We start from the raw sequence: 15,002 nt of genomic DNA, 5'->3' as shown, positions 1-15,002 counted from the left end.
TGTCAACTATACTAAAAACTTTTATTAGTGCATATACCTTCTGAATTGTATTATGGCCATCGTCAGCAGTGCACTAATAAAGTCAACGACCATCAAGTATCACCTGAAGAGTGTTTCTCCGCAAGCGTAACCTGATACTGCTGGTGTTCCGCAAGACGATTATGATTATGAATCTTCGGCTAGGTCCATGAGGACAGAAGATCCTGACGTGCACCGTGTCTTGGAGATGAAAAAACCATTCCTAATGGTTGGAATAATGAATTTCTACTTACAGCATGAAAGCTGGACTGTATTCAACATGTGTCTAATCGGGGAAAGTCGAAATGTTAGCAATCCGAATTCTGGGTCCTTCTGCTGTGTTGAACGAACATTTTGGATGTCTACCGTCTAAAAGACTGAAAAGTAAGTGTCTGCCCTTGAGAGATCGACCGATACACTTTTCAAATCTGTGCGCTTTGTTACATCATGTAGGCGTGTTCGTTGTTAGACTTATATCCACAAACGGCTGGGAAGAGGCGTCACAAGTCTAGATGTCTTTGAATGCGATTAACTTCCGCATACCAAAAGCAACTATGACTTTTGTTTCTTTCACCGGCAACAAAATCACTCACTGTCGATAGTTATCTTCAAGACCTAAGATCCCTTCAATTTTTTGTGCGAGGAAACATGGTATCGTGTTAATCTCCCTTATGATTTGAGTCGCATATCTTCCTGTAAATTCCTTGAACTATCTGCTCCATATGTATCCAGATCATGCCGTGAAAATTCGTCCTATTGAAAGAAAAGCGTGTACTTTGAATACCCCCATCCGATGTCAGGTACCACGGACCATGTGGAAACAAAAAGTTTTGTCTAATGTCCTGCAGTTACAGTTGGAACTGCTTAAAGAAACAGTACTTGAACCCTTCGTTGGATGATTATCAGTAAAAACACACATATTGTTCACAAACAGTTTTATCCATAATCCCAGAAACGAGGACAAAGCATGACTGAAACAAATCATCAACCGGACAAAAGGGGCAGGTATGTGAACAGGCGAGACAATAGACTGATAATCGTCAAATTGAAACGGTCACCAAGAGTACAAAGTGAGATCGACTGCAAGCTGGAGTTATACATAGTACAAAGTGCACATACAGTCATGGATTGGGCTCCGAAACTTGGTATTGTTCATCTATTCGTATTCAAATTGACAAAGTGACTAGACCACCACTCACAAAATCAGAACACTGATATTAAACCAGAGACAAAATCTATACAAAGGCTAACATGAATGTCCTTCCATCCCTGGAACACAAAATCCAGAGAGGAAGTGAACTACATGGGCCTTTTTATTGCACATATTCACCAGTTTGAATAAAGCATATCACAATTAACAGTCACAAATAGTCAAATTAAGCAAGACCATGAAAACAGGTCGAGAATTCCGGCAAAAGTGTTCATGAATCCACCACACACCATGCTGAAATTCCCATTCTGCTGGGTGACCGGCAAAAGCCGTGTCCCAACGAGGTAATATTTTCTGTCTATTTTATACCTTGCTGGGCGATCGATTTGCGGGGGAAAGAACGCTGCCAAACGTTCTGCCTACTTTTCGCCCAACCCCAACTGGCTATTGGTCGCACGTGTCTGTTAGGCAGCGGCATCGGAGGAAGCAACTTAAATTGTATTGATCGTCTACTATATCCGTGGCTAGGCCGTCACACGTCCTAAACCGCGCCCCTCTACATAGACTTGAAAGCTACGCGCTTGTGTGTGCAAAAGGCAAGTTGAATAACGGTCTCCCAACTCCACCCCACATGGGTCTGCTACAACTAATCGCTGTGGGGAGTATAGAACATCAGGTCAGGTGACGTGAAACACAAAGAAGCGGAGGGCATTTGAATAGTAGGGCAAGATGTGAAGTGAGCAGCAGAGAACATCACACTTGGCCTCTACAGACGGTGAACAATGGGTGTGCAGTCATCTGGTTTGGGAAGCAATAATACGGGTGAGACACAGCAGCCAACTGAAGGGAAACGTTAAGGACAAGAGAGGGGAGAAAAACAAAGACTTGGAATGAGAGCGATTAAAAGTGGGTTAGAACAGACCTCATAAAACTTTCAGTCAGTCAATAAAGCTTCGATGGAATAGGCTGAATAACTATGATGATTATCAACTGAACTAAAAACGAAACGCCTTTCTGCGCACGCGCACTGTGGCGCCTGCAAGCTAATTGCCGACCAGATCAATAACAACCTGATCAAACACCAATGCCACAGCAGAAAACTGAACACTTGCAGGAGAATTTAAAATTTCTGCATAAAAATAACACCATGTGGCATTCCAACGGACACGTATAGGTTTAACAGTGAAACTAGTATAACACTGAACCCATCATGAATTCGAATTGTGCGAAATATTGTCCCAACGACAGTGTGCTTGCCTCGGAACCCAGTAAGTTACACACAAATGATACGTGTAGGAGAGGAAAGTTTTTCAATTAAAGACAGATAGTCCCGCCTGCGCAAAATGTACGCTACTTGCTGAGGTTAGAGTCTGAAACGCGGGATTTCAAAAACAACAGAACGCAACTTTGCCACCAATAAAACCACATCTGATAATCCAGCTGAACAGAATGCGGAGTTTCTTTATGGGAAGGACTTTTTAAAATGAAGTTTCGTATAGGAATCCTTTAACTTTGTTGGCAATTCGTCATTCAAGCAATTGATTACAAGCTAGCGTGTTTGATACCAAGGGATCAGAGATAATATTTTTCCGACAATTACACTCATTCAAACGGACTTACACATAGCACGGGAGAACCAAATGAGATTCTCGTTTATGATAGTCTTCAACTGAATGTGCTGCACAAAGACTGACTCATGTTTCAGTTGGTACGATATGCGAGATATGGCAGTAGATTTTCATATGGAGTTTCAGTTGGTAGTTTACTGAAAACTCTTCGACAGCCCACGACCGGTTTTGCCCTTCATGGGGCTCATCAGGTAGGCGCGATCCCGGAGTTGTCGTCAGCCTGTCGCACTATTTGATGATGCTCCCTGGTAAACCTTGATTTGGTTTTGTTTGCTTGGTGATTAGATTTCGTCCCCCAAGTGGAGTAAGTCAGTGCTGAAAAGTCGATGGACACTGTGCAGTTGGATTACTCTTATCGGGAATCACCAGCAGTGTGCATCTTACTAATCTCCGGGGTGATTCGGGATCATACCCCACGGGCTGGTGGCTTTAGGTTTGCATTTTGGGTTGAAGGCGTCAAAGTTTCGAAAGGAAACGACGGTGTATCAAAGACGCACGTACTCAACAGCCGACTGAAGGTGTCGAAACATGTGCAGACCAATCGCTGAGCTTGGTGTACTGACCGACTGCCATCTGATCAACAACCATTGAGACTGAAGATCATGAACGAGCGATTCAGTTGGGTTCCATGTGATTCTGCTATGAAAACCAAACTGATTTGCAAATGAATGTATTTGTCGAAATCAGTCCAACTGGGGTTCAAGTAGAGGTTGACGCCCATCTGATGAGCCCCAAGTAGAGCGAAACCGGTCTTGGGCTGTCGAACAGTTTTCAGCAAACTTGTTTGTTGTGTGCTTCATGACAATATTCTGTTACTTAGTTTCAGACCTCGAGTTTTATTGTTGTATCGGAGTATAAGTTCCCCGAGAATTGTTCCGAGTACTGTGTCCCTGTTAGAATTCAGTGACTGGTTGCAGTGTTACCCTGATAATACCTGAAAGTTTTTACAGCTGCGAGGTACCAAAAACTTCAACATCACATAGTTGTCTGAATACTTCACCGAAATGAGAATCGAAATAGTTACTGATAGTAATTTGTAAAATGACCGTAACATGCCAGGTATATGTGCACTAAGTCTACCCGTGTCAACTGGTTGTTACTGCTTGGATTTCAGCGCACCTGTTTTGTAACCAGTCTCACTCTTATCCGTTGGTTGTTGATGCGGCCGTGTTCATTCGAAATATGAACAGTGACACTGCGGGAGTGTATCTTTTTAAAAAGCCTCAGGATGCTGGAATTTTTCGAAAAAGAGTAATATTGCCCTTTGCGCCCCGCTAGAGTCCATCATACATATACAACCCGCTAACAAGTGGTCTCTGCTTAGAATGTTCCATCCACAGTCTTCTCGTTTTACAGTGTTTTTAGGCGAAAGTGTGTCAGGCGGCTGTCCGAGATAGTTCAGTGGTTATGGCCTTGACTTACTGACCGGGAGCTCCAGGGTATGTCGACTGCTCCTGTTTAGTCTTGGGCAAACGGGCAGTATTCAAACCTCCATGCTTCGCGCACTAGCCAAATGGACTATGATAAAATCAGGTTATCCAAAGTTTACGGGTTCCCTCAAGCTAAGAACGAGAAACAACACGACCATTATTCATCCGGTTAGTACGATCTACCAGAACAGGTATGCTTGTTTATGATCTTACACGCGGTATGCAAATCACTCACAAAAATTCACTCATTACGATTTGCAGAGGTTCGAGAATTATGATTGGTGTGATGTTATCGGAGCGAACTGAACTTTAGTAAGATCAGCGTAGTAGGTATGGTGATGGTCCATAAGATATCGACTTCCCATTGATTGGAGTTTGCTCTAAGGGAATGCTGGATATTTTAGTTGGGCAATTCGAGGGCTATCGGCAAAAAGAAAATAATGCCGAATCATGAGGCGAATTCACGACGCGATCGACTTGATAGTTGTGGGAAACCCACAACCGTCTAAAAGCGTACCCAAGAGTGCAAATTAGGATTTTTCGCGCGTTCTCAGCCCGACAACCAATAAATAAAGCTTGTGTCTTCTACTCTCAAGTTGCTTTCCGAGATATGTAAAAAGGAGTCCGCCAAATGCATTAGTCGACCGGCCCAAAATGGCCTACTATGATTCCTCGCCATGTCAACTATCTGCACATGTCCATATCTTCTTATTGTAGGAAAGCATACAACCACTCCTAAGGCAAGCAATGGGTATGTGCATGCGCGATTGAGCTTGCAAGCAATAACTCTCAATTCTTCGACTAACGATAGAAACTGGGGCCTGTTGTCCACAAAACTTGCCTGATTCCACAGCTTTTAGGTTTACTTTCGCGATCATTCATCCGCTCAATTAAGTTTTTGCCTAACTTGGCACTCATCATCATCATCATCATCATCGACAGCATGACATCAACACCGATGCTTCGCTGCCGTAAAACCATGATTTAATTGAAAGCCTTATTGTGAAGAAAAGAATAAAGGAGGATGGGGAAGAAACTTAATGCTGGCTTACTACAATCATTCCGAGGTGCTTACACCTCCAGACTCTGACAATATGGCAACTGACATCGGTTGATAGCCGTATTTTGTACCGTCTCCAACCAGGCGCAGTGAGAATCAGGTGGTCCCCATCCTCGAAGGTCAGTAGCACCGACAGCACCCAAACGTTTCATTATCTTCAAATTCCTCTGACAAGTCAAGTGCTGGTCACCTTTATACCTACGCCACTCTGAATTGGGCATGGAAAGCAGCACTCTTTTCGGCATGCGATGGTTAAGCTTACGCGACACATGTCCCAACCAATGCACTTCTGGTGCTAGACACATTCTTCAATGGAAATACCCGTTGGACAACCGAAAACCCGCTTTCCAACTGCTCCGTTACGGATATACCGACACCAACCCACACGAGCTACGGTTCTGAGACAACGATTGTCGAACATCTGAAGAGGTCTCACTTCCACTGCCCGAACAGGCCAATTCTAACAGCCATACAGCAAAACAGCACAACAAGACTTGGCACTCTGAACAAAACTGAATTCGTTAGAAATTAAAAGGGGATTTGACAGATATTGACATGAATGGTCCAAGTACACCTGTAGCCGATCCTTCGCTTACCGGTGTGGCGAATCGGCTGTGAAGTCCACCCCGATGGACAGCGAGTGTCAACGGCAGCTCAAAGGACAGAGTAACCCGGTGGCTTGAGTCCGTCGACGCACGCGTACCTGGTTCTCTTAGTTCAAGATCCATCCAATCCCTTTTTACTTTCTGGTAATTTACATCGAAGTCCTTTGGATGGTTGGACGATAGAAAAATCTGGTGACACGAAGGACTCAGTAACGGCAATAACAGATACTAACCGATGGTCAACTCAGCGAAGTAGGGAGTCGGCTATGAAGTTTAGGTACATCAACGTGTCGAAAAATGAGGCTCACCGGAGCCTAGGTCAGTAGGGCATCCGTGCATTAAGTAGGATTTAGGCTGCTTGAGTCTGCTCATCAAACGTGCCTTCTCGTTCACGATGCATGTACTTGAACTCGACGACAGGTGTGATGCTCGGATTTCGAAGAAGCCTGAATGAAGTGCGTGATTCTATCCGATACAGCCTTTATCCAGTAGTATTTGAATGAAATGCAAGTACATCCAAACTGTTATGCGATCCATCCAGTGCCGACACTATGTTGGAGAAAAGTGCACGCCTGGCGAACGAATTATGGAACTGTCTACTTGCTCGTTTTGTCCGCTGTCCATATCTCTAACCTGAAACAAACTTTTTGATGATTACCGACTTTCGTGAAGCAACTATGGGGCAGGTTTGACGCGAAAAATTCTCCATAGTGGCTGCTTTATCTGACAACTTATTGACAGCCCCCCTCCCAGCTAAGCAGAATCCTTCAATGTATCGAGGGGCATTTTTAGTTGTCCGTGCAAAAGTGATGAAATTCAGTATGGTAGACGTCAGCATAGTCTCGGATGGGTGCGGAGTGACTGTATGGAATGAGAAGAAGCAGAAGTATGGTGCTGATGAATATTCCCTCGCCATAATCTCAGCCCTACGTGCAATCGGTTGTGATGTCGAATTTTTGGTCCACCAACTGATGGCCCTCTCTTGACGTAGGATCAGCTGCCAGGACTGTTATTGGACTGGGACCTCCTAAGGTCACAGTCAGTGACTTGTGTTCGCTTGCCACTGTGGGCTCTTTGCGTACTTACGACACTTTTATGCGTGGTAATTGGCGTTGAGTGTTCATGCTTGCCAGTGACTTTCATACCTGACCCATTATGACGGACACTTTGTGCCTGACGTGCTAGCGCTTACCGCGTTTTGAAGAACATTCAGTACTGTTTGTCCTTTCCTCGGTTATTGGTCAGTACACACGTGTTTCCATACCGAACATTCTTACATACGTTGGGATTCATCTTATCTGACCGGAACTGTTAGTGGTACGACTTCGAACGGGCCGCTTCCCCCGTTTTACCTAATATTCTCTTTCCACATCCATCACTTGCATTTACTCTTTATGTTTGTGACCATGCTCTTCAAAATAAATGATGATTTGATGTGTACACAATTTGGTCCTCAACTTGTTAGCTTAAAGGCCAGCAAAGGTTGTTCTCACTTACATCTATTATCAACACCCATCACGACCCAGATAAGTCTGGATTCTTCGCTAAAGACTGTTAGCTTAGGAATCGACGGCATTAGAGATGTGGTGTCACTAAGTTTCATTCCGAGAAAAATGGAGACACAATAAGTGCAAAGAAAAGCGTTGTTTTTATTCTTATTTTTTTAAAAACAGTTCCCTGAATCAATGGCAGCATAGATTTTTAGGGTGGGGAAAAACACATGCATGATCGCAGATATAAAACAACATGGTGCAAAAATGCAATTACAAAGGCAGCAGTGTACACATCACAGAGAATGCTAGAACAAAAATTGATGATCGCGAAGTATGCGAGAATACATTGTCCACAGAATCCATGGCAGTAGGATGCAAAACGATATAAGGAACGTCCTGAGTTGATAGCCATTCATTTCGCTCCTCCTCACCACGAGATATCCACATGAGTTAGTCGATACCTGTGCTTTGACCAGAAGTTGGCCAAACTGGAGGCAGCTGATAGACGTTGGCTATGGGCTGGACAGTGAATGCTCATGCAAAGCCATGTTGGGTCACATGAACCTCCACGATTGCCAAGACAGCCGGTGCAGATTCGTTCGGCTTCCGCCATCAGCTGATTTGTATGCCGGAGCTATGGAGCGAACAACGCAACAACAGGGGAATGAGAACCTAGAGGGAAACCCACGTACAAAGTTGACATAAACCTGCTAGCAACCATCCTGCTTTGGGGGACGTAAACGGCGAATTCCCATCAACGACATTTTTTACTTGAATGTCAATGTGAAACCCAAATGAATCTGCGCACGAGTTTCCAGCACGCTAGTACAAATTATACGATATTCAGGAAGAATCCTACGATCCGGTTAGTTCAACTTCAATACCTAATCTGCCTCTCGACTTCCCCTGTCTAGGTTTGGGCAACCTGGCAGCCAGGCACCGGAAGGCTAATACAGCTGGACGATTTTAATTTATTTTTTTTTCACAACAAAATCTAGGCGCATCGTTTATACTGCAATTTAGAAGACGAAACGCATATCAGAAACTCGAACAAGTCTCCATCTTCAGTGGTTCCTCAACACAAGTGCATACATAAACAGAAGAACTCAGGCGGACTTGGCGTGGTGTAAAACATGTGTAATTCCAGGTATAACTGGAGTCATGTATCCTCAACTCATGTCGAAAGAACTCAAATGAATGAGGAATTCATCTTCGGGTAGTGAGCAGTATGCCACCAGGTGCCATCTGCACTTGCGAGGTTGATAAGTCATGTTTTTTGAACAACCGGTGTCCAGCAATTCAGAATGAAAGTCATACCAGTAAAACACAGTACATTGGACTAAGGGAAGAACCTACCTCGAAACCGAAACGTGTAGCTTCGATCGTGGTCAATTTGGGATTTCTTTCTAAACACGGCTTGCAATTCCCAAACGCATCACTGGGGACCGAGTGAGGCAAGTGTGCTCCACAGCTCGGACATACGCGAACCGATTGAGTTACGAATGCACGCATAATGGCAGACTGGCGGCGACGCCTCAGTGGGCGTCCTCCACTCACAACCGAAGTCTGACTGAAAGACGATGACTGCGAATCGAAACTGTCCAGGTGAGCAAGTGATTGTCCACTGGTTTGATTGGCACCACGACCCGAGGCAATCCTACATCGTTGATTTGAACTGACCTGGTATCGAGGCAGGTCATTCAACCTGGGAATAAGAGCAAAAGTTCCATTGACAGCAAAGTAGACGGACTTGGATGGAAACTAGGGGGGGCGCAGGAAAAACCAAACGCTTACCATTGGTGAACCTTCCAACCCAGTAACTGCGTGATGCGATTCAGTGGAGGCAACAGCTGTTTGTCTAGATAATAGCTCAAATTCAGTCGAGGTGGCAATGCTCGTCTGACAGAAAAATTCGTTCCTGATGGTGTGGTTGGAGGACCTAGTTCGGCTAAAGAACGCAGACAAGATAAGATTGTTTGGTCTGGCCGACCGGGAGTCACGTAATAAGCCACACGTTCGCCGACGGCTGGTTCCGCTCCAGTGTCCAGAGCAATGAGGCGTCTGGAAATAGAATGGACAAGGTGTTCCGGTTGACAATTCATCAAATGAAAATGGATTAATTTCAATGCAGAAAGTAAGCCTCCGAAGTGAGAGCATTCTGGAAACATAGCCGTAAAACGACGTTGCGGGCGCTTGTTAGCCGGATGCGCTTTTAGGGAAACGGAGCAATGTGGGCTTCAGGTCAAGCACATGTAAGCGGGACATTGTCAAATCACTTTTTAATCGGGTACGACGGATGGCGAATCCGGAGCTACATTAAAGAGGAGTGGGAGGCCTTAGGTAATACCTTCGCGGGCAAGGGTTACCTTGGACATTCCATAAATAAGCACTCAGAACCCAGAGGGATCTGTAGCAGTTGTTTCAAAGTGAATTCTAAAGACGCATATTTTAGTTTAGTTTAGTTTTTAGGATCGTCTCAAAAACACTTCACCACACATACGACGCCTGCAAATTGGAATTCATTTGGAAAACAAATCGCGTCACCACAAGATATTGGAAGATAACGGGGCTTTAGCCTGCTAATTTCAATGTACTCCCTCGGATCGCTCGTACTTGTAGATTCAGATAAACCGGTAGCATGAAGAGGAAACTAACCACGTTTGTTTGTGAAAATAGAAGTGACTGAATACTAAACCATTCGGCTGAAAAAAAATTAGAAGTGAACTTACGAATCACCTGGAGAGCACCAGTTTACCGATGAATCAAATGTACTAAACAGCTCAAAAAAGAGGTACGATTTGGATGTTTCCAAAACGGTTGTTGCCATCACCACAAAGGAAATGATGGCATCTTCATTGGTGCTTTCTATTTCCCTCAAAATGTTTGCAGACAATTGATCAACCTTCTGCATTCACGTCTAAAATGCCATCCCGAAGAGATCGGACCTTACCGTGGCGTGGTGGTTTGTGTACTTAGGCGACCGATTGATGTATACTGAGCGATGTCCGCACGACACTTGCAGAGTCTCTACTACCAGGTTGGTCAATGTCTAGAGGTCTGACGAACACAGTCCCCCGGTCCTCCAGGTTGGGGGTTAGAATGTGGGTGGAGGCTTATTCTATAAAAATGGTAACGCACTTGCAGTTCCCACCAAACACCGCTGCCTTGCGGTTAGGCTTTTGAGCTAAAGGCCTTGGTTGAGGACCCTAATCGTCCTCCTGTCTAGGCAGTATCCACACCTACGTACAACCATAACATTAACAAGTAATAATACTCTCATACAACACCGGCCGTCACGTGGTGCCGCCAGCCGGGTCACCTTACTTGCTGCAGGGTGCTAAGCGAAAACAAGCTACTGCTGACACCTCCCTTCTTATACTTTCACGTTTTCCAACATCAACCCTAACCCACCCAAATTTGAATAATCTCTCCCCAGGTGCCAGCAGGAGGACTGACTGTTTTGCCGGCCGTGAATCACACTCAACTGCAGCCTCCGGACGTCCGAGTTCAGTCACAACCCTAAACACTTAGTAGACTGTTTTCAAACCCCGAAATCCTCTCTGATGAGCCGCCTTTAACGTTCGTACACCGAAGCAAGCAGGACAACCTAGACAGTGTTGCTGAGAAAATTATCCGACGCTCTGTCCACATGCTGTTAAAAAAATCTATCAGAAATCGTTGGTTAAGAAAATCGTTCAGCTGTAGCACCCTTTCGGTGCCAAGCTACCATGCCACACGAAGGAAGCACGAGGGCTGGGATACTGCCAGGTTGCCTAAGCCTAGACAGGGGAAGTCGAGAGGCAGAGGCCAGGTTCGAACCACGAGCCTTCCGGTCAGTAAATTCGCGTTCTAACCACTTGGCCCATCTCGCCACATTCTGTTAATGTGATGCACACACATTTTCTCACGTGCTAACATGCGCTGGGTCAATCGCATATACCTAACTTCGTGGCCAAGGAGATATGAAGGAAATGGTGAGGGCTCACATGATGACTTTCACTTTTTTTCGAAATCGGCGTCGATGCCAGCAGAGTAAAAGGAGTTATTCGATAACGTTGTCATCAACCGAACCATCCTCATGAGTGGGCATCTTAGGAACAACGGTCATGAAAAGTCACCCGTAGTTTACACGTAACTGACTTGTGTCAGAAGGTCTTTTGATTACTGTGAGAACGACACTGAAAGCAGTCCAGCCTGCTGAAGAATCCAAGAGTTCGCGACGGGTCAGCGACGATAAACTGTGCGCCACTCTCAGTCTTTGTTTCTGGTGTCACGTACCCACACGACCAATTTTATTACATCGTAGAACACGTGGGTGGGTATAAACTACTTCCTGGTCCCAACTACTTACCTAGCCACTTGCAGAGCTGGAGCAAAGTTTCCCGGTTTATAGGCAGTCATTCCCCAGTAGGGTCGTGTCAAAATGAAGTCGGCAAAGGGAACACGACCGTCCATCAGTTTCTGACTGAAATGACGCACTGCCTCACGAACTCGTGATTCGGCAACAAGTAGGTACTGACGGACATCAGAGTAGACTGAGAACAGAACAGACAAAAAAAAACGAAAATTTTATTGGCGCTACGAAGCAAAGTGTAGATGGCTGACAGGGAGGATGAAGCATTTTTTTTCAAAGAAACACAACCTGTCAGGCTTTCAATGCCTCCCAAATTACTGAGCTCCTGCAAGCAAAGAAATCAGATTCAGTTCGCACGGCCACACATTAGTCTGGTCAGATGCCGAACAAATTAGATGCGTATGGCTTGGTGAAGCTTCAAATCCAGAGCTATCACAATCCATATTTACTGTTCGCAAACTAAAGCTGATTAAACTCACAGAAATTCATATTTCACCCAGTCCGATTCCCGAGGAATGCAAAACGAGTCTTCAACGTAACAGTTTACGAAATAAGTGGCTAGGTTTGTGATAGCATGCAGTCCGTTCACCGGCCGTAGTAGACCGGTGACGATGTGAGTTTATCGCTCACGGATTGTTGGCAGAATGAGTAGTCAACAACAAGTTAGAATAATCTTTGTAATGCACTACTCATAAGGTTGCTGAAAATCCGTCGACAGCCCATGACCAGTTTCGCCCTTTTTGTTACCGTTTGAATGGGCGTGGTGAATGCCAAAAGACAGACTAAGCATGTTGGGGAACGAATAATCACACCTGAATATCTTTCACACCAGATTGCTCCTCTCCCCCTTTAAAAAAATACCAAAAGGGAGTAAATTTCTTGGTATCAGGAAGGTCAGATTCGTGGAAGTAACCACTGAACGCCCGAAATCTACTGAGACCCTCCACTCCGCTAGATGGCCACCAGACAGACAACGCCCCCACAATAAGTAGCGCGCGACAGCCGTGTATTAAAGCCAGACAGCACGAAACAGCATTAGACCAAGGCCAGACAGTGTCGTTCAAATAAAATAGTTTGAAGCCGTTGAATTTTCCCACTCAAGCTGTTGCACTTGCTTGTTCGGAATAAAACTGTTCGTTGTGTTCCTTATCGGTGAGTCTTTTTCCGGCACTAGACACCGGGGCGGGGAAAGCAATCAGACACAACAGATGGGCGACTCAGCAGGATATAAAACTAGGAATACATGATTCCATATAACCCAGAAATATGTACTTATAATATTCCGAAATAGGCGAAGAGGCTCACCCACCCTTAGATGAGGAATTTTTTGGAGAGATTCATTCATTCTGGAGATTCATTTTGATCCTAGGTGAATCCGAATTTAAGTACTGGGCAACTACAATACCGAACAGAAACGGCGTACAGTAGGATGGGTAGTTAAACGACCTGTGCACATTTACCGAAGGCCAAATGTGGTCCTACGATATCAGGTCAGGAACAGCAAAGCTAAAACATATGATCAGTGATATAAAGCTGTAGCGACTTGGGGACCCGTAGGAACAGTTACGACAGACACTGTGGCGGCCTCTGCGTGGCGAACAGCAGGCAATAGATTAGTACATCTAAATGAACAAATGAAACAGTATACAAGGGGAGCGGAGGACCATTAGACTATTTGTGGATGGATAACTGAATAACAATAATAATAATAATAATAATAATAATAATAATAATAATAATGATAATTGGATAAATGAACGTAAACATAGCGATGGTAGGCGCGTACCACCTCGCAAAAATTCAAAGTTCCAAATGGGCCAAACCTATAGTGAACGAGGGTTGAACATCAGTCAGACTCACAGACACGGACCAACATGGAATTGCATACCGAGTGAACAACCTTGGATACGTGCGGAGGAGAGTGACCTTGTTCGGGTGGTTGGTGGCCAGGTGGGTAGCGGCCCCAAATCGATCTTTAACACCCACACTCGGTTCCACGCAAGACCAACATCCCCTACAGGGACAGTTAGTCACAAAGGCAGGAGACGTGAAGAGAGTCGAACAGACATACATAGATCCGGTAACAATAAAGCTGAGACGCAAGCAAGCAGTTAACTCGCCGTCGTGTTAATCTCCGATCGAAGTTCTTATTGGAGAGAATAAGCAGAACATTGGCACGGCGAAAAAACACGAGGAAATCACACTACATAACAGTAGTCTGAGATAACGCAAAGTTTGAACATCTTGGTTCCCATAAGTAATCGAAAAAACAGTGCAATAAAGCATCACGCGAGTTGTTATTAGATCGTTTCGATAACTTTGTACATAGGTACGAGGCCAAAATACCGGCGCCAATTGTATGTGCTTGCAAAAAATGGTCCCCAAAAGGTAGACTCACCGAATTCACCACAAAAATAACAACTTAATGAGGGAGTTAATACAACAGTCGGACAATCAAACCGGTAGCCACGACTCAATTATGCTCAATACAGTTTCAAAATAAACAACAAACGCATAAAATTGGGTGTTTGCACCACAAGTTAACACTTGCCATGACGTGGGCTCTGCTAGATAACAGCACCGCTGACTCACTCAAGCTAGGACGCAAAGTGACCCCCAGATCCTGGCTTCGACAAAGGGCTACTAAGCTAAGTGTTCAAGAATACCTGGATGTGGAGAAATGTGTTGGGATTTTCCATCTTCGTCCTGTTCGAGACCATGGATTTAAACCGAACGGCATGAAAACAGAAACTCACTATCGGTGGGGCCGCCGGATGAATCCCCAACCGACGATGCCGTTGGAGGCAGAGGAAACTGATTGAATAAAAGCCGCAGAGTAGAGTCCACAACCTACGGCAAACGAAAGAGCCAAACCGGTGGAATATACCAGTGGAAGAGAACTTTTGTGGATAATGTTAGTTGAATGCTCAAGACCATAAACACGAAGAATTAATTATGGGCGAACGTGAACACAAACAGTAAGCAGAACAAAAGGAAATATATAGCTTGACAAAGGTATCAAGAGCACTCACCTTTCCTACGAAGGGACAACCGTCACGTCTAACAGTCTCTATACCTTTGGCATCAAAGACAGGCTCGGTTTGTGTGGGAGACTCATACGCATAACCGGCGTAGCGCTTTCTGGCTTCCAGAAGACATGGGTAGTAAATCTGTGGCGGGAATGCAAGGGAATTGAAGAGAAGAACAGAAGTTGACAGGAAATAGATATTAGGGACAGAATAAATTGGATTGTGAAGTTTGAGA

The 15,002-nt window shown here is 44.8% G+C and overlaps 1 protein-coding gene across 1 annotated transcript in view; it reads right to left on the bottom strand.

Moving 5' to 3' along the window:
- Positions 1-7,811: 7,811 nt before the first annotated feature.
- The window catches only part of T265_01639 (hypothetical protein), a gene marked incomplete at both ends in the record, with an annotated part of 58,930 nt that continues 51,739 nt past the window's right edge, over positions 7,812-15,002 (bottom strand). The window contains 5 exons of the mRNA XM_009165705.1: positions 7,812-8,018; positions 8,702-9,089; positions 9,179-9,619; positions 11,736-11,919; positions 14,495-14,588. Coding sequence (XP_009163969.1) covers positions 7,812-8,018; positions 8,702-9,089; positions 9,179-9,619; positions 11,736-11,919; positions 14,495-14,588 — 1,314 coding nt within the window. The remainder of the gene's footprint in view (positions 8,019-8,701; positions 9,090-9,178; positions 9,620-11,735; positions 11,920-14,494; positions 14,589-15,002) is intronic.

This window comes from Opisthorchis viverrini (assembly GCF_000715545.1).
Source record: "Opisthorchis viverrini unplaced genomic scaffold opera_v5_18, whole genome shotgun sequence".
Lineage (NCBI taxonomy): Eukaryota > Metazoa > Platyhelminthes > Trematoda > Opisthorchiida > Opisthorchiidae > Opisthorchis > Opisthorchis viverrini.
This window is presented reverse-complemented; position numbering and strand designations above follow the sequence as displayed.